The sequence below is a fragment of the Gnatocerus cornutus genome, chromosome 2 (assembly GCF_029298725.1).
Source record: "Gnatocerus cornutus isolate USDA-ARS CGAHR chromosome 2, icGnaCorn1.1, whole genome shotgun sequence".
NCBI lineage: Eukaryota > Metazoa > Arthropoda > Insecta > Coleoptera > Tenebrionidae > Gnatocerus > Gnatocerus cornutus.
Genome location: NC_142234.1, coordinates 11,833,334 through 11,849,514, shown reverse-complemented (window position 1 = coordinate 11,849,514; position 16,181 = coordinate 11,833,334). Strand labels below are relative to the sequence as shown.

At 33.3% G+C, this 16,181-nt stretch overlaps 1 protein-coding gene across 1 annotated transcript; it reads right to left on the bottom strand.

Annotated features, from left to right (window-relative positions):
• Positions 1–13,183: 13,183 nt before the first annotated feature.
• LOC148179056 (uncharacterized) lies at positions 13,184–14,726 on the bottom strand. Its single transcript, XM_088030242.1, has 2 exons — positions 14,656–14,726; positions 13,184–14,553 (listed from the first exon to the last, which is right to left on the bottom strand). The coding sequence occupies exons 1-2, from the start codon at positions 14,665–14,667 to the stop codon at positions 13,216–13,218; spliced, it is 1,350 nt and encodes a 449-aa protein (XP_087886368.1). The 5' UTR covers positions 14,668–14,726; the 3' UTR covers positions 13,184–13,215.
• Positions 14,727–16,181: the final 1,455 nt, after the last annotated feature.

Sequence of the window (16,181 nt, the reverse complement as noted above, 5' to 3'; positions counted from 1 at the left end):
TATATCTTTTAAAATTAAAACTAGTGCTTCAAAAAATGTTTACAGAGTTTAAAGCAATTATTTAAGCTGGCAGATTTTATAGAAATATTTCCTATTTTACAAATATTAAATGTACAATTAAATAATACTCCGTAAAAGTTGTGTATATGTTATGATAATGTTAAATATTTAATTTAATTATTTAATATTTAAATATCCTACGGCGACATACATTTCTTAACATTAAGCGTAAAATCAATAAAAAATTACGTACATAGGTATGTGCTGTTTAAAAAATCTTCCCTCTACAAATGTTTTCATTCATTTCATTTAAACCACTGCAGTAGGTTCATATTTTGTATAAAAATATTAAATTATAGGAGATTGAGGCTTCGATTGATATTACATTTAACCAAATTTTTAACTAAGTTTTCACCACAAAAGGGTTCAAAAACGCTCAAATAGATACTCCTATTTACTTTTTTTTCAAACCAGAGATTTTAATTTTATCTTTGACTTGTAAGAGCACTTTTATGGCTGCAAGCTTGTTATCTCATCTTGTTTACGGAATGAAAGCCCCAACAGTATCAAAATATTACTGGCGCTCCTTACACGCTATCCTATGGTCATGTGATATGGAGGATGTGTTCTTGAACGATGTCTTACGGCAAGAAAATGGGCTTAAAACGAGCGCTTTCTTGTATACAGGGTGTAGCAAAGAAAGTTTTCACAGGAATATTGATTTACGATTTGCAACACTGAAATTATATATTATTTAATTTATCTGCGACTTACGACGATATTATAATTTTAATTGGTAGGTACTTAATGTTTTATCACTGTAATGTTATCGCGTGAAACGATGTTAGTTCTGCTTGATAGGTGGGTTTCTACAACACCGTTTAAGTTTTACCACAAATAATCCTTCAAGTAATTAACCGGGCAAATGGAATTGCCGTATATATGCAGCCCCGAAATGTTAAACGAGATTACGACAAGTATATGGTAGTTTCTTGTTTTCATTGCATAAGGGAGTTTCAGACAAAGTTTCAGTTCGATTTTCTAACAAATATTTTTGTTTGCAACTTCTTGATTTTAATTATAAAGTAAATTAGCATTGTCGTAAAACAACAGAAAATATTATCTCAAGCGAGCTTTTCTAGTTGATAAATTCATGGAACAACATCCAAGGTGTTTTTAGCAACTCCAGCCTCATTAATAACGGCATATTTTTATGCACAATGCACGAGTTAATTATTCTAGAAGTTGCAGACCGTTTTACGACTCTCGAGATCCGAGAGAAAAATATATAGTGCCTACTTTTAATTAACACGTTTACACTGTCTTAATTTTGCGAACTACTACTGCATTGTCTAGACAAGCAATTCGTGGAATGAATTCTTTAAAAAGCAAAGAACATTGGAGGTTTACTCCTGCGCGTTCAATGAAGGAATTACATGCCGAAATTAGTTGGAAGAATCAAAGTTATAAATTAATTAAACTCGGATATTTCGAATATTTCATCCTATTTAATGGAATAGTACGCAAAGGAGAATTTCTACTTCACTGTCTCCAATGAGATCCACCTTTGTTGTATCTCGGGAGTTTAACATTTAATTACAGCCACCCCGAACTGTGAGAAAACTTTTACACCATCGACACATCTGACAATTTAAAATGTTTTATAAAAATAAAATTTCATCTCTAATGTTCCGACGAAAAAAATAGAAAAAAATAAATAACAAACTTTGACGTTTTTTGCCCTTCTTTGCTGTTAAATTACCTACATTTTAAGCAATTGAGGGATGCGAAAAGCAGTGAATAAAAGTCGACGTTGAAAAGAAAATCAAAAGAAATGATTTCGAAGAGGTCCTTGGTAAGCTGAAAATCACATTATTAGAAGTTGAAATGGACTGGAGATTAAATTTTTGATTGACTGTTTTCCAGTGTTTTTTCATATACAAAATTTGTTTAGTTAGAATGATTTTACAATTATTGTTTAGGGCTTAAACTTAGAGGTGTTTAAGTCTTAAATCTTTAAATTCCTTATCGAATGTTACCAATAAAAATGTGTTGATGTTTTTTTTTTTTGGCTGCTAATAGAGTTATATAATGCAGCAAATTATGTAATATTAATGCAGGCAACAAGAGGGATATTATCCAGAATGTATGAAGTAAACATCTTTTCTAATTAAAATTTAGTCTTCCGCCTCGGCTACTTCAGCATCTTATTAGTCTCATCTCATTCATCTTCTGCGTCTAAAATTCCCATTAGACTGTTTTCGTTAATTATTATTTTAGAAATTTCCAAAATAACGCGAATGCGTAAAACGGAAGTTCATTCAAGAAGCACTTGAAATTCTTCCGTGTCTGTTGAACCAGTTACCTACAAGTTACTTTTAGGCTTTGATGGCAACTTTAATAAGTCCTAGGAATGTTGCCTTGTCCCTTTACGGTTATAATAAAGGTTTTACGAAGCTGAGGATATCTTAGATTTCCGCTACAGTAACGTGTCGATATTAATTTTATTACATTGGCAAGAGTGAACCATCTCTCAGCTGATGTGCAAGAAAGATAGCGAGAATTGGTAGAGCGGTTGAATGGAGTTATTGCAGATAAAACTTCTTAATGCGTCATATCCGCTTCGATCATTTTGAAAGTCTCTTAATTACCGCCCTTTCTAATATACCCACTTACTGCCAGGATCTCGCGTTTTACACGATGTTTGCAGTGTTTATTAGAACGCTCTCCCCTTGTTATAAGTTGGAAATCTTTAATAATAAATGTTTTGAAACGATTCACTAATAAGCGACGGGAAAGGCAAGCGCACCAACAATCTCAGAGGGAACGAAAGTTATCCATCTTTGAGAATCCCTTCATTGTGTGAAATATCCTCGTATATCGTCCAAAATTCATACTGAAACAAAGCGTTAATAAAAGATAAAAACGTGAAAGCCAACAATAGATAAGCATGAAAGAAGAATATTACTTTTTCTTATGATGGAGCGGCTTGAATCAAACACAAACAGATTTTCTGTGTGCTTTTATCTTGAGAATCCACAGGATATTAAAGATCTGATCTTCGCTATTACCCTTTTTTATTCGAATCAATTATGTCAAGAATGGCGTTATAATTTAGGTCGAGTTATAAAGAGTAAGAAGTGAATTCTGCTTACAACTAAGACACTCGGATGGAAGCTTTTGATCCTCAAAATTAGATTCACGCCACACATTCTCTGTCACTGTCGTTTAAGACTCGTATTCTAATGCAAACCCGGGAAAGCTGCACAACCGACAGAAGAAAAGATGAAAGGGTAACAGAATTAGGAGACCGTCGACTCCTGGAACCCGGATCTTATTTCCCTAAAGTGTACACATCCTATTTGGGACTTCATATTGGAACAGGAAGCTGCATATAAAGGGATGAACCAAACACACTTACACGACAGATATTGTCTTCCCGTTTGAATTTATAGCGTAAGTTATACACAAGATTTTTCACCGACATCTCACTACGATTAATGAAAAACTTCATCAGCAATGGGCTTGGTGCTGTGGCGATAAATTTTTGGGCAAGTTCCTTTATGTCACCACTTCCTGTCACAAACACGCGAATTAAAATGGCGCACTTAGTGAAATCGCCATGAAATTATATCGACTGAAAACTACTGAGCTTCCCGTTAAAACCACTTTTTTCTTTTTTCGGAGAGCTGCTTTTAGAGGAATGTATTTTCAAACGTTGGCTCCAAGACTTCATAAAATCTTTATTGCCGTGTTGCAACGATTGCCTCATACTCTTGCACCTCTCTGTGCTACATTTTGAATAGAAGTATTAGTAGCTACGTGTGCCTGAGGTCCAACATTTCATTGTCAACCTTGGAAAATGCAAAGAAGGAAAATTGTCGTAGACTTTGCAGATCAGTTACATTATAAAATAATAATTTAATATACAGCCTTCCTAATATTTATACAGACTTCGGGACATCAAAATCATTTAACCAAGAAATATAATTTAAATGTAATAACTTGTTCCTTTTTACAAAACGTTATAAATTGTAATTCCAACTGAGCTCGCTGAAAACCAACTAAAAAAGAAGAGTCGTAGGCGTCACCGCGTTGAAAGGTCCCACTTAATAGTCGAGTTTTTAGTACTTCTCTAATTTTAATTGTCCAGACTTTAATTTTCACAGCCCATTAGCCCGTGTTTCTGCTGTCACTTAGCTTCATATGCCGTGAAATAAACCAGTAGGTTTGTGTAATTTACCATTTGTTCTTGTGCCAAGCGGACGGCTGGATTTAACATTGGCTTTTCGCTGGCTAAATCTGCATAGAAGTTTTTAATACAAATTTTACTATCTTTGAAGCCGAGAATTGTTCCGAGAGCCTACTGACGTAGCTGAGGCCGGAGGCAACTCCGGTTGTCCCTTTGGTGTTGGACAAATCGCTGTCCACCGAAACCCTCTCATCCTTGTCGTTTAATTTAAGCTTTGTCCGTGTATGTGCCAACGTAAACAAGAGAACTCGCAGGGACCAGCGCCGAATATTAACCGTAACCCTTTCTGCAATCGAAATATTTATCGTTGTAATTCTTTCGCTGAAACCGCAATTAGTGCACCCGATTACAGCTCGGGGAGTTAAGTTTGGAATTGAGTTATAAATTATCGCGAATTACACATTTACCTACGAAAACAGGGCGCGTAATTATTATTTAGGCCAAATCTTTATGTGGATTCAGCTCTGAACGTATCCAAAATTGGATTTTGTTTCCACTTTGTTTCGTTGTTAACACTGGCCATTATTTCTGAAACCAGGAAATTATTTTTTTGTGCGGACTAGAGAGTTTAAATTTGACGAGTTTAACCATGTAAATTGATTCATTGAAACAAAGCAATAAAACGTCATTGTGGTCACCCAAACCTCGTTTTTCCTGCAGCGAATTTTTGTAGGCGCCGAATTCAAAATACGCTCACTGATTAGTTGTTACACAATGCTGATTTTTTAAATTCTTGCAAATTTATTATAACTTTGTACTTTTCTATTAGTAAAAAATGGACACTTGACTTATCGCTTTCAATTGCTCTTTTGTTAAATTGGTAAATTCTCTGCAGGAATAATGGCGTATAGTATATCTAGTTCATAAACAATTCTTTTTTTCCAGGCGAATCACCCATACATCTAGCTGGAATATTTATGAACCCATTTTAATAATAAATTCTTCAATTAAATTGCGGTTCTTTTCCCAAGACCCGAAAATTTCCAATAACTCACTAAAACGTCACTGTCAGTGAACTCACAACGTTGTACAAATAACTTGGAAGTCCGCTTTAATTTTCTGATGTGTCCAACTAGCTGGGAATAATATAACATATAGTTACAAGCGAAGCATTCAGAGATCCGGAGTTTCACGGTTGATATCCTCCGGGCAGCTATCATCCTAGCCAAAAGTTTTTTTAACACGATCGCTACAATAAAATGCGCTGAATTTGAAACTTGATTTATTGAACCCGGTTCTTTATCGTGCTCAGCAGGAAGGGTTTTTAGACGCATCCCAGCTCTGTGATAACTGATTGGCAATTAACAAAGTTTTTCTGATAATTTCAGTGTTTTTTTTACGGGTAAATGAAAAATATACTTTTTTCGTGTTGTGTTGTATTCATTTAATGTATAATTTTTCATGGTAAATAACATTTTTAGTACCGTATTTTGAATAAAAGCAATTCGATGTTGTAGGTAAACAATACTGAATTAGGATGCAATGAAAACAAGAAAATGAGATGGAACGTAATTTCTACCCACAATCAGTGTAATATTCTCGGATTTATTAGTTCAAGCTTAAAATGTTACAGATTACTACTAATAACACAGAATTTTTATTTAATTGTGACAGATTAGTTAAATTCATGTCACTGTTTTTCTTCCAGGTTTAATTTTGTAAAATTCAATTTGAAACTGTTGTCGCAGTGTTTGTGGACGGATTATTCATCGGCGGTAAAACATTGAGGGTCTTAAGTTTAATGCGATAATGTGCGTTAATTTAACCACGTCGCGTAAAACGTTAAATATCAAAGGGCCATTTATAATCCTATGATTAAATCTGTGCAGATCTGTCGGTCGGTTCGCTGTTCATTCGTCGGTCGTGGTGCCAAACTTCGGCATATATCACGGTTAAATATTCTAATAAATGATGAATGTTGATGCCGTACGGCTGCTGATATTAAATAGGCTTGATAATGATAAATCCACCGCCGCAGTCACCATGTAATATAATAATGGTTGTGATTATGTTACTGGATTAATTATTTGCCACGATATCAATTAAACCTGCAATCTACAAAATTAATGTTTTAACGCCGTTCTAAACTTGTACAACTGAACTTTATAATTATGACTGTGTGCTAGATATACGCTTAATTGGATTGATTGTTAACAATTAATTTCACTCTATCATTTGTAATTTACGGCACGACACAGGTTTTAACCACACACAAAATTTAACACTGTCACAAATGAAATTGTAACGAAATGAATTTCAACTTTAGCTGTACATGGACAAAATAGCCTAATCTATTATGTATAAAACTAGCAAACAGTTACTATAAATTTTGTTTGGTTTACATTCTCTATAGGAAACTGATTAGACAAGGTCTGCAATATGCAAATAAATCACAAGCAAATAATGATATGTATCAAACTCCACTATGTGCGGCTGATCCGGGTAGAAACCCTTTAAACTTTGTTAAGATTTCAAGCTTGCATACTAAATAACTTCTAACTACTTCGTAACCTAAAAGTCATACGATGGAATAGTATCCGTTCTGAAGGGGGTTACATTTCTTTATTAAAGTTTTAAAGTAATCAGAAAGTATTATTAATTTTAATATGTCTTCCTTCTTTTAAAATGGCGATGATATTAAGATTACACTTCAGATTAATTAAATCCGGACTCTTTTCGCTGTCTTGAACGGAATATTTCATTACCGAGATATAAAAAGCTAAAAGCTGGTTTCTGCTCCAATTTCTGACTTTCGCAAAAACATACATTCTCTGACGATATTTGCATTAATCAATTTTAGTACGATAACCCGAAATTAAGTTTTTTAATTATAATAATTATTTTTGAACAATGTGTCGAGATGAATTTTATTTTTATTTTGGATCAAAATGGTGAATGCGCCGGGTCAAAACAGTTTTCTATGTAAATTTGCTGTTTATTTAATCGCTAAAATTTGAAGATTTTTTTTCTTCTTCAATGATAAATGTTTAAAATATAATAGTAATATAATAAGTAATAAAGACAACATTGTCCCATTCTGTAAAAGGAGACTGCAGAAGTCTTCTATTAGAAGTAATTTTCAGCAACAATTTGGGAAAATAATTAACTTTAGACCTCTTTTGAATTTCGAATGCACAATGAACATTACCGGTCTCAATATCGCCGTACAACTTTACCGGAATTGCATTTAAATACCCTCATTCAACTAATTTCTTGGCTATGATTAAAATTATTTTGCGCATACGTATAAAACTAATCTAAAATTCATTTATTTCAGCTTCTAGCTTAAATAATTTATTCGTTTTTTCAAGTGAGACAAATACAAAATTATATGGCAAGTTTTGTAACAAAATTGAAGTAACAAAAATGTAAGACTAAACGTTTTAATTTTGAGTTCTCAACGAATAATCTTAAAAGTAAATTTGATAAAGTTTCCCATTGTCTATTGTCAGCCGAAATAACTTCCCATTGGAGTTTTCTTGAGTCGTGAAAAGTTGCGAACAACAAACTTTTACGTATCCACTGATAGACAAGTCCAAATATTCTACGTTTAATTCTGTCATTTTCTTTAACGAATTCTACAGCGAATTCTTTGTTGACATAATATTTAGCATCGTCAAAGGGAAAACAAAACTTTCTCCCAATCCGATTTAATTAAGACCTGCTGCATTTTTTCGAGAGTAATTACCGTAAATAAGATCCATAAAAAAAATCCATTTCTTATATTGGGAAAAGTTTCAAACAAAATAAAAATTCAATTGTTTGGCCAATTGGGGATGCGATGGCTATTTGGAATTCAATAGAACTTCAAGCTTTTTTCATGAACACCGGCTGTTTCAAATACAAACTCCAAAGGAAAAGATACTTTAAAGTTCTGGCATCGCCCAAGCTTTAGATATTGCACCATCCACTATTCGAAAACTTTATTTGACCCTTTTAACACTTCCTAACCATGCAAGGTGATGAAAATTTTGTTTTCCTGAATGACGGGTCAAATTTTTTATCATGAGCAGTTATTTATGGCGTAATCAGAGCTCTATACCCAATAATTTATTTTCGATAACCACAAATCAGATAGAATTAGAGGGTGTGACAAACAATAAAATTATATTAGGTTTGTCAGACAGGGCACATTAATTCATATATCAAAACATGTCAACTCTCATCAATGACTGGATTTTTAGCCGTGAAATCATTCTCCCTAGACCAGGAAAGCTGACTAATACAGATTTATAGCTTTGTGATTATTTTTTCGCCATCTATTATTATTGAGGCACGAGATTTATTTCGAGGTAGAGTAAACAAAACACTCCTCTTTGTCGGAATAATAAAATATTGATGTTCGTCTTTATTTGTACCCCTGAATGGGAGAAATATAAAGCCGAAATTATTTAAGAGTCATTATTATTCCTTAAGTTGACATAAAACTTGTTAAAGCTTTAGAATTTAAGTTTTCATTAGATGTAAAGTAAGTAATCTGCAGTGGCGTAATATGAGTTTTTAGTGCGAAACCACAGAGAGAAAAGACATTTAAAACTTGGGCCGTTGCGAAATGTTTTCTCGTTGCGAAGTTGTACTCGTTTCCTCTCACGCTTACGACGATAATTACAATGGTAATGGCGCAATTAGTAGCCAGATAATGAAAATGATAATTTTTAAATGGAGAATGTTGCCAATATAGAAGGCTCTACGTATTGTATCGCCAACTTTCCGAAAACAATCACAACTTTTGAACTTTAAATGACTGATAGCAATTTCGATGCGTAAGTAGAAAATCAATATCGCAGCTTCGGTGTTAACGTGGCTTCTGTTCAATTAAATCTGAAAGTATTTCATTTTTCTATTAAAATCAATTTAATTTCGCAAAGGAAAAACTTTATTCAACTGAAGTAGTAGCTACTCTTCAGGTTAAAGGCGTTCATTTCCACACTAATTGCGGTTTGAGGTCTTCAAAAAGACGGAAAGCTCGAGCCAAGCATGTTTTTGCGCGTTCGACGTTAGCTGAATTGATTGCCATTAACCGAAATTCGTTTTTTTGCTTTTTATCAATTTTTAAGTTAATTACACCGATAATAGATGGGTATTATTTTTTCGAGTAATGCAATTAGTCCGGGCGTTATTATTCTTTGATACGCACACATTTCTGTCAGTGAGATTGAGCTGTTTTCCCGGGCTGTGTTATGCTGTCGGGGCATAGGTCGTATTTATATTTATTCTGTAAAACAACCACGTACATATGCATAACCCAGTGGACCCTCCGTGCGAATCAAATGAGTTTTATTTATTCTAATCGCAAATGAATTTTCCGGTCACTAATTAGAGATACGTGTTTGCCAATCTGCCGACCTGTTAGAGATTGGTTGCTTTCCGCTCTTTCAAATAAGGTTCGTGTTATTTTTATTGAATTGACGTTGGGCTTAATTAATGCTGTGCTTTGTGGGGGCAATTTTTCATGAGCTTCTCAGTGGACAACTCGACATCGGAAATGTAAATATGTATAAGTACACATCTAGATGGAAAATCATCGCCATGAGGCAGCAGAATTTGTCAATATTTATTTCTCTTTACACACAGGTTTCTCTGCGAGTTATTTAATACATAGGTACACTGGTTTAATTGAACAAGTACGTGCAGTTATAAAAAAAAATATTAGACTGTGGTCTACTGGGATTCATCCTTTCTTTCCGCTGGAAGGGTAGCACGCCTTTGTAAACATTTTCAGTTTTAAAAAAGCACGATTCCTGTCCAAATTAAATGTAAATTTTATGCAAATTTAACCTTTCCTATAAGGCATATTAGTTTTGCCGGAACCAATTTGTAATGTTTAGGAGCGCATTATGAGGTCGATAAAAACCTTGGGAGCCACCCTCTCGCTAATGATCCATATGAATTTCACTTACACATTCACATCCACTTAATCTAAAATATAAAATTTCACTCAATTTTCATATTATGACTCTTCACATTTGCTTCAAATCTCTAGGAGTATAACAAAGATTGGAATCGTTGGTCAAAACAAAAAAATCTTTGTGGAATCAAAATTAAATGATATCTTACAAAAATATAAGTTGAGTTCGTCGCTAATCGCGGCGAAGCTAATAGACTGAGGGGACTTTTTAAAATTAACCTGAGGTACTGCTGTAGGATTTCATTCCATCAAGGAAACACAAAAGGAAGTTGTATAAAACTAATGAATTTATACTTAGAACAAGTCAGGTGTATTTGCATCGTTGTTCACGTGTTACAACATGTTGAGCTGCGATAACAAAAACTTGTGCGATATTGTTAGCTATTGATTACAAGTATAAAGTTCGTTGAATTGAGTATCATTTCCAGATAGAGGCAACAGGGGAGAAAATGTTGGTCTCTGTTTCAGGGACGTGGTAATTAACTGAAATCACGTGGGAATTATAAACGGGTCGCTTGATATGTCACGTGGATTGGCATGGGCGAAGTGAGACTATAACATTTTATTGTTTTCAAACAGATAACAGAATGAAAGTTGTAATGACATTTTTCTAATTTGCACTTATTGAACCAAGCCCGGTTTCGACTTAATTTCACAAACGGAATTGAACTAAGTTAAACACAACTGTACACGACTTTTGCAAATGTAAAATTTTCAACTGGTTTTGAATTTGTTTTGAAACAGTAGATTACAACTCTCAGTGAATGCGCACATTTTATTTCTCTCCATAAACCGACTAAGCAACTGAAACCATAAACTAGTTCTATTTCAAACCTGACAAATAATTGAAACAGAAATGAAATTGTTACAAATACTTTTATTAGTTCAAGGAAATGGTGAATTTAATCTGGGTAATTATGTCGGAAGTTTTACTGATATGTTCCTAGTGGACTTAACGAACGAACATGTTTGCTGGAAATGCTGCCATAATTGCGTTTGACTAAGTGATGTTACTTTTATAATTAGAGCTGTGCAATTAAACTTCAATCCCATCGTGTTTATCTAGACTGCGCCATTTGCAAACCTTGTTAGTTTGAAGTAGTGATTATTGTTAGTGTATGCCACTGTCGTTGAACAAATGCGCATTTGGGATGTGTATAATTTTTGTGCAGTTTGGGGGAGGATCAGTAAAGTCTGTATTAAAAGTGTGCACAGAAATACAATAATAGCAATCAAGGTTAAAACATTTAGATTATTTCGAAACCCATTTCGAATTTGTTTATCTTTACAAATCTTCAGTGTTTCGACGAAATTAAATTAATCATTTTAAAAAACCGTAGCTTTTAGGGTGGAAAATAATCAGTTTTAAGAATGAAAAATGGTGGATGCGCCAGGAAATTTATATGTTTCAATTTAATAAAACCAGCTGAGAATACAGTGCTTTTGAATATCATTATTTACCATTATCATCAAGTGTTTGACTAATTTAATTTCAAAAGAAGCAAGCAGCTATAAATGTAATAGTGTGGTACTTGTTTTAAACAGAATGAAAACAGGCTTTTAACTGAAAATCTGTTATGTAGTAACTCTGGTTGTTGTTTCATAGCATTTCGTTGCACATTTTATAAATTTGCAAGTCATATGTATATCAAACACACCTTTATTTTAACAGTGTCGTAGACAACTGACAAGGAAATATGTTTTTAATTTAAGATCCAAGATTGCCTTTTGTTTATTGCCCGCTAGTACAACAAGAAGTAAATGTAAAAGTCAATTTGAGGTGTTGATTTGACTTTTTATAAAAATGTGATGCAAAAGTTCAATCTCCACTTTAATAACATGTATCTGTTAATGTAAAATGCATGAGATTTTTTGTGCGGCGCCCATACCGATACACAGAAAATGTAGTAAGAAATAGGTTAAATGCAGCCTTAAAAGCATCCTCAGCGGAATGGCTTTTTCAGGCAATCAGACGCTTTCAGGTCGCTTGCGTGGCGTGTTTTATTCGTAGGTAATTTATTTACGTTATATATACGCAATAATATAACGCGTCATTAATAACTTCAAAAACATTTGCTGTGACAACATTTGCATATGAAATACAAATTACTCTCAAAGGGATGGGCTAGATATTTTTCAGGGGCAAAACAGCGTGTAAAATCCAGTCGATTCATAGATTTTTTGCATTTTCTGACGTGTTCCTGCAATAGTACCAAGTGATATGGTTTCGCCTGAATTCCTGACGGAGTTGGATGATTCGGTGTAGTGAAGCTGGGCTTTGCTCTTCGTACTTAATTTCACGGACCGTCGAGTTGTTGAGAAACTGACCGACTCACTCACTCATATGCTGGACCAAGCCTTGGATAACACTTACATAGATGACAAATCGTTTATATTAGATCGTTTTAGCTTGTCACTATTATATTTTCCAACTCGATTGCGAAAGAATTTTTATACTGACGTAAAGCTAAGTGATGTGTGTGTGCAATAAATGTCGAGTTGCAGACTGTTTGTACCTCGTTTTTGTATATTAAGAAAGTTTTCAAGTCTGTTTAGACCACATCATAAATTGTGTTAGGAACAATAAATTTCAGGTGTATCAAGATTTTATGGAGATACGGCAGTACAATGTAAATTCTTGTTTTATTTTTTCTCTTTCGTGCGGGCCAAAATCATTTCTGAATATTTTACGCTTTCTATCATTACAAATTATCAACAGAAAGAGACAGAACCATATTTTTTATGATAAGTTTGTATCAATTAATTCCATTTTCATTGTCTTTCAACACTTTTTTTTTCAAGAGAGAATTTATATTTCTTATTTTTCTCTTTGAAGATATAACTTAAGACCATATTAGATAATCGGCTTTATTAATTTCATGTCGAAAAACTTCACCAGTGCTCCTTTTTTTTAATTTGTTTCTGCTGTTGTTAAATCAATAAAATCAGACACATGTAAACAAAAAATGCACAAAATAATTGTAGCTTAAAATTTATTAAAACAAAACAAATTTATAGTCCGCCAAAATGTTATATTAATCAAACATTGCTTTTCTTATTGTTGTATACTTTGAAGAAAATATGCAAAATCGTCGTTTTCACTGGCAAGTTTGTCCATGGTTTCCTTACACTCTTTCAGGTCAGATCCAGAACGTACCAGAAGGTCAATGAGTTCCAAATTAAATTTTGTCAAAGCTATCATCATTGGGGTTTTTCTATTTTTATCAGCTTGATTAACTTGCGCTTTCTTTTCGATTAACATTTCCGCTATTTCCACCAGACCAAGATTCACGCTTTTGGTTAAAGGAGTCCAACCAGAATCGTCGAAACCACTGAGGTTGATCTTTTTTTCCTCCAACAAAGATTTAACGTTGTCAATACTCTTCTGTTCTATAAATTTCATCAAGAAAAACAAACTTTTTTCTTTGAATGAGTCTTTCGTACACTCGGTCATTAATATTTTCGTGTTTTCTGTTTGTTTCAGTTGTAAAGCAAGAGCTAGAGGAGTGTTTCCTTCTTTGTCAGTGATGTCAGTATCTACTTTATGTTCTATCAATTTTTTGACGATTTCTGGGTGATTCTGTTGAATTGCTAATATCAAAGGTCGGTTGCCATCTTTGTCTGCAAAGTCGGGATCAGCTCCATTATCCAGTAAATAACACGCAACATCTTTTTGATTTAATTGTAGGGATAATAATAAAGGTGATATCCCGTTTTTATAATGAAAATTGATATTAGCTCCTTGGTTCTTAAAATAATTTAGAATGTTTACATTTCCGACTTCCACAGCTCTAATAAATGCTGAAGTGATGGTCATTTTCACCCCATTTTCCACAAGCCATTCCACCATTCTATCTTTACCGCTACCGACACAGTAAAAAAGAGGTGAGCCCATATCGTTGTATTTTTTATTTATATCAAATCCAATTCTACGTAGGTACCACAAAATTTCTTTGTTTTCAGTATCAAGAAGAATCCTCAAAAATTTTGGATGTTCACCGAAGTCTGCAACTTTATCCGCCAGAATTTCTAATATTTCTAAATTTTTCATTTGCGCCGCCACTTCTAAAATAGTTCGACTGAATATTCCTTCTTCTTCGTTAACGTTTGCTCCTGCTTTAACTAAATCACGGACGATTTCTGCCGATTTTTTCTCCACAGCAGTGCGCAAAGGGGTACGGGCATTATTTTCTTCAGGAGATTTATTCACGTCGGCTTTATGGTGAATGAGTACTTTTACAACAACTGGCTGTCTATAGTACACAGCCCACCCTAATGCAGAAAATTTTTGTCCATTTTTCCAATCTGTGATTACATCATTGATATCAGAAGCTTTAGTGATGTACGAAATTACATCTCCTAGATTTCCTGTTTTGATGTTGTCTAAGAAGTCCTGAAACAAAAATACAAGTGTACGTGCAAAAATGTTACTAATAAATATTAATAGTTAATAAATAAATAATAAATATTAATTATTTATTATTAAAATACTCACTTTTCCTGTCATATTTTTTTATATTCTGTTTGCATCTGCCTAGTCAACACCCTTCCGTCACCTACTGCACTATTTCTATTGCTGCTAGATCCTCATTTTATAGGTACTTTTTATCTTTAAATCGCTCAAGTCAATATTTTTTTATAAAAACCAAGAAAATATTTTGTTTGCAAAAATCCATGTTGGTAGATTTGTTTGGGTATTTTTATCTCATTTGAAAACCACATATAAAAACAATAGAAAATACGATAAAACAAAGTTATTTGTACTATTCAAGACCGTGAAGATTTTATTACTTTAAGTTTTATGCAGTTTAAAATTAATTTCAACAAATTCTTCAGATTGTTTAGATTTTTCGGAATCTCTCTTTGGTTTCTCTCCTTAGATTTAATAAGTTCTTGAGATTTTTTTTTATAGTCTTGCAATTTTGAAACTGATTTCTTCATGTCCTTGGGGTCTTTTTTAGCCTTACAAAATTATTAAATTCTCTGAGAATTTATTATATCGCTGAATTAATTTTCATTTTATTTTATCATTTTTTCACAATTTTTCAGAATTTCTTTAGTATACATATGGTTCGTGCCGTCTAAAACTGTTGTACGTTTTTAATTTTTTTTAATAATTTTTATTGCAGTCTTATAGCTTTAAAACAGCTAATTAAATAAGAAAAAAATGTTTACTTTAAAATTTAGATGATTTTCTTGAAACCGAAAAGTCATTGAAATGATAAATTTGTATTCACTGTAATGCTTCAAAATTGCTGTAGGTATACTCCAAATCACTATGAAATTGTTCACAAAATTAGAAGCCCATAAATAACGTGATGGCTTTACATCGTTAAACATCTCATATTATGCTAATTAAGCACCATCCAACATAAACTAGGTAGAGTTTACTACAGCAATTTAAATTTCTATTAAACGTGGCACATTTATAGCTTAAATTCTTGCGATAAATGTCACGTAATATAGCAAAATTATAGATGCGTAATCAGGATTATATCATATTCATTGAAAAGCCGTCGGTTATTTGGTACAGGAAGCACGCCGAGATGAAGTTCACACATGAATACTCCTAGATGTATCCTGCTTTGTTGCCGATGATGTACCTACGTGTGTATTTAGTGTATTTTAACATGTTGGACAATATTAATTTGCAACATTGTGTCCTCTATTTTTATTAATTTGAATAAAATGAAATGTTTGAAGCTAAATACAGTTATTTCGTTATCTGCAATGAAATTGCTGTTGAAAGTGAATTCGTGGAACAGAATTAATTTTTGGACGCAATTAAGCAACTTGTTTTGAATGTCAGTTATATTACAAAATTCATAACCTGACTCCAAGTAGGAAAGTTTGTTTGTACCAAAATGAAGTTATAACACATTTACTCCTGCAAAATCGACGAAGTGACAAAATGCGAGGTACTCAACGCCCATAATAATAGCAGAAGATATAGATGTAGTGGCGTGCTGTGGCTTAGTATACGTACATATCGTCGGATCAAAGTTACAATTCACAGAGAAC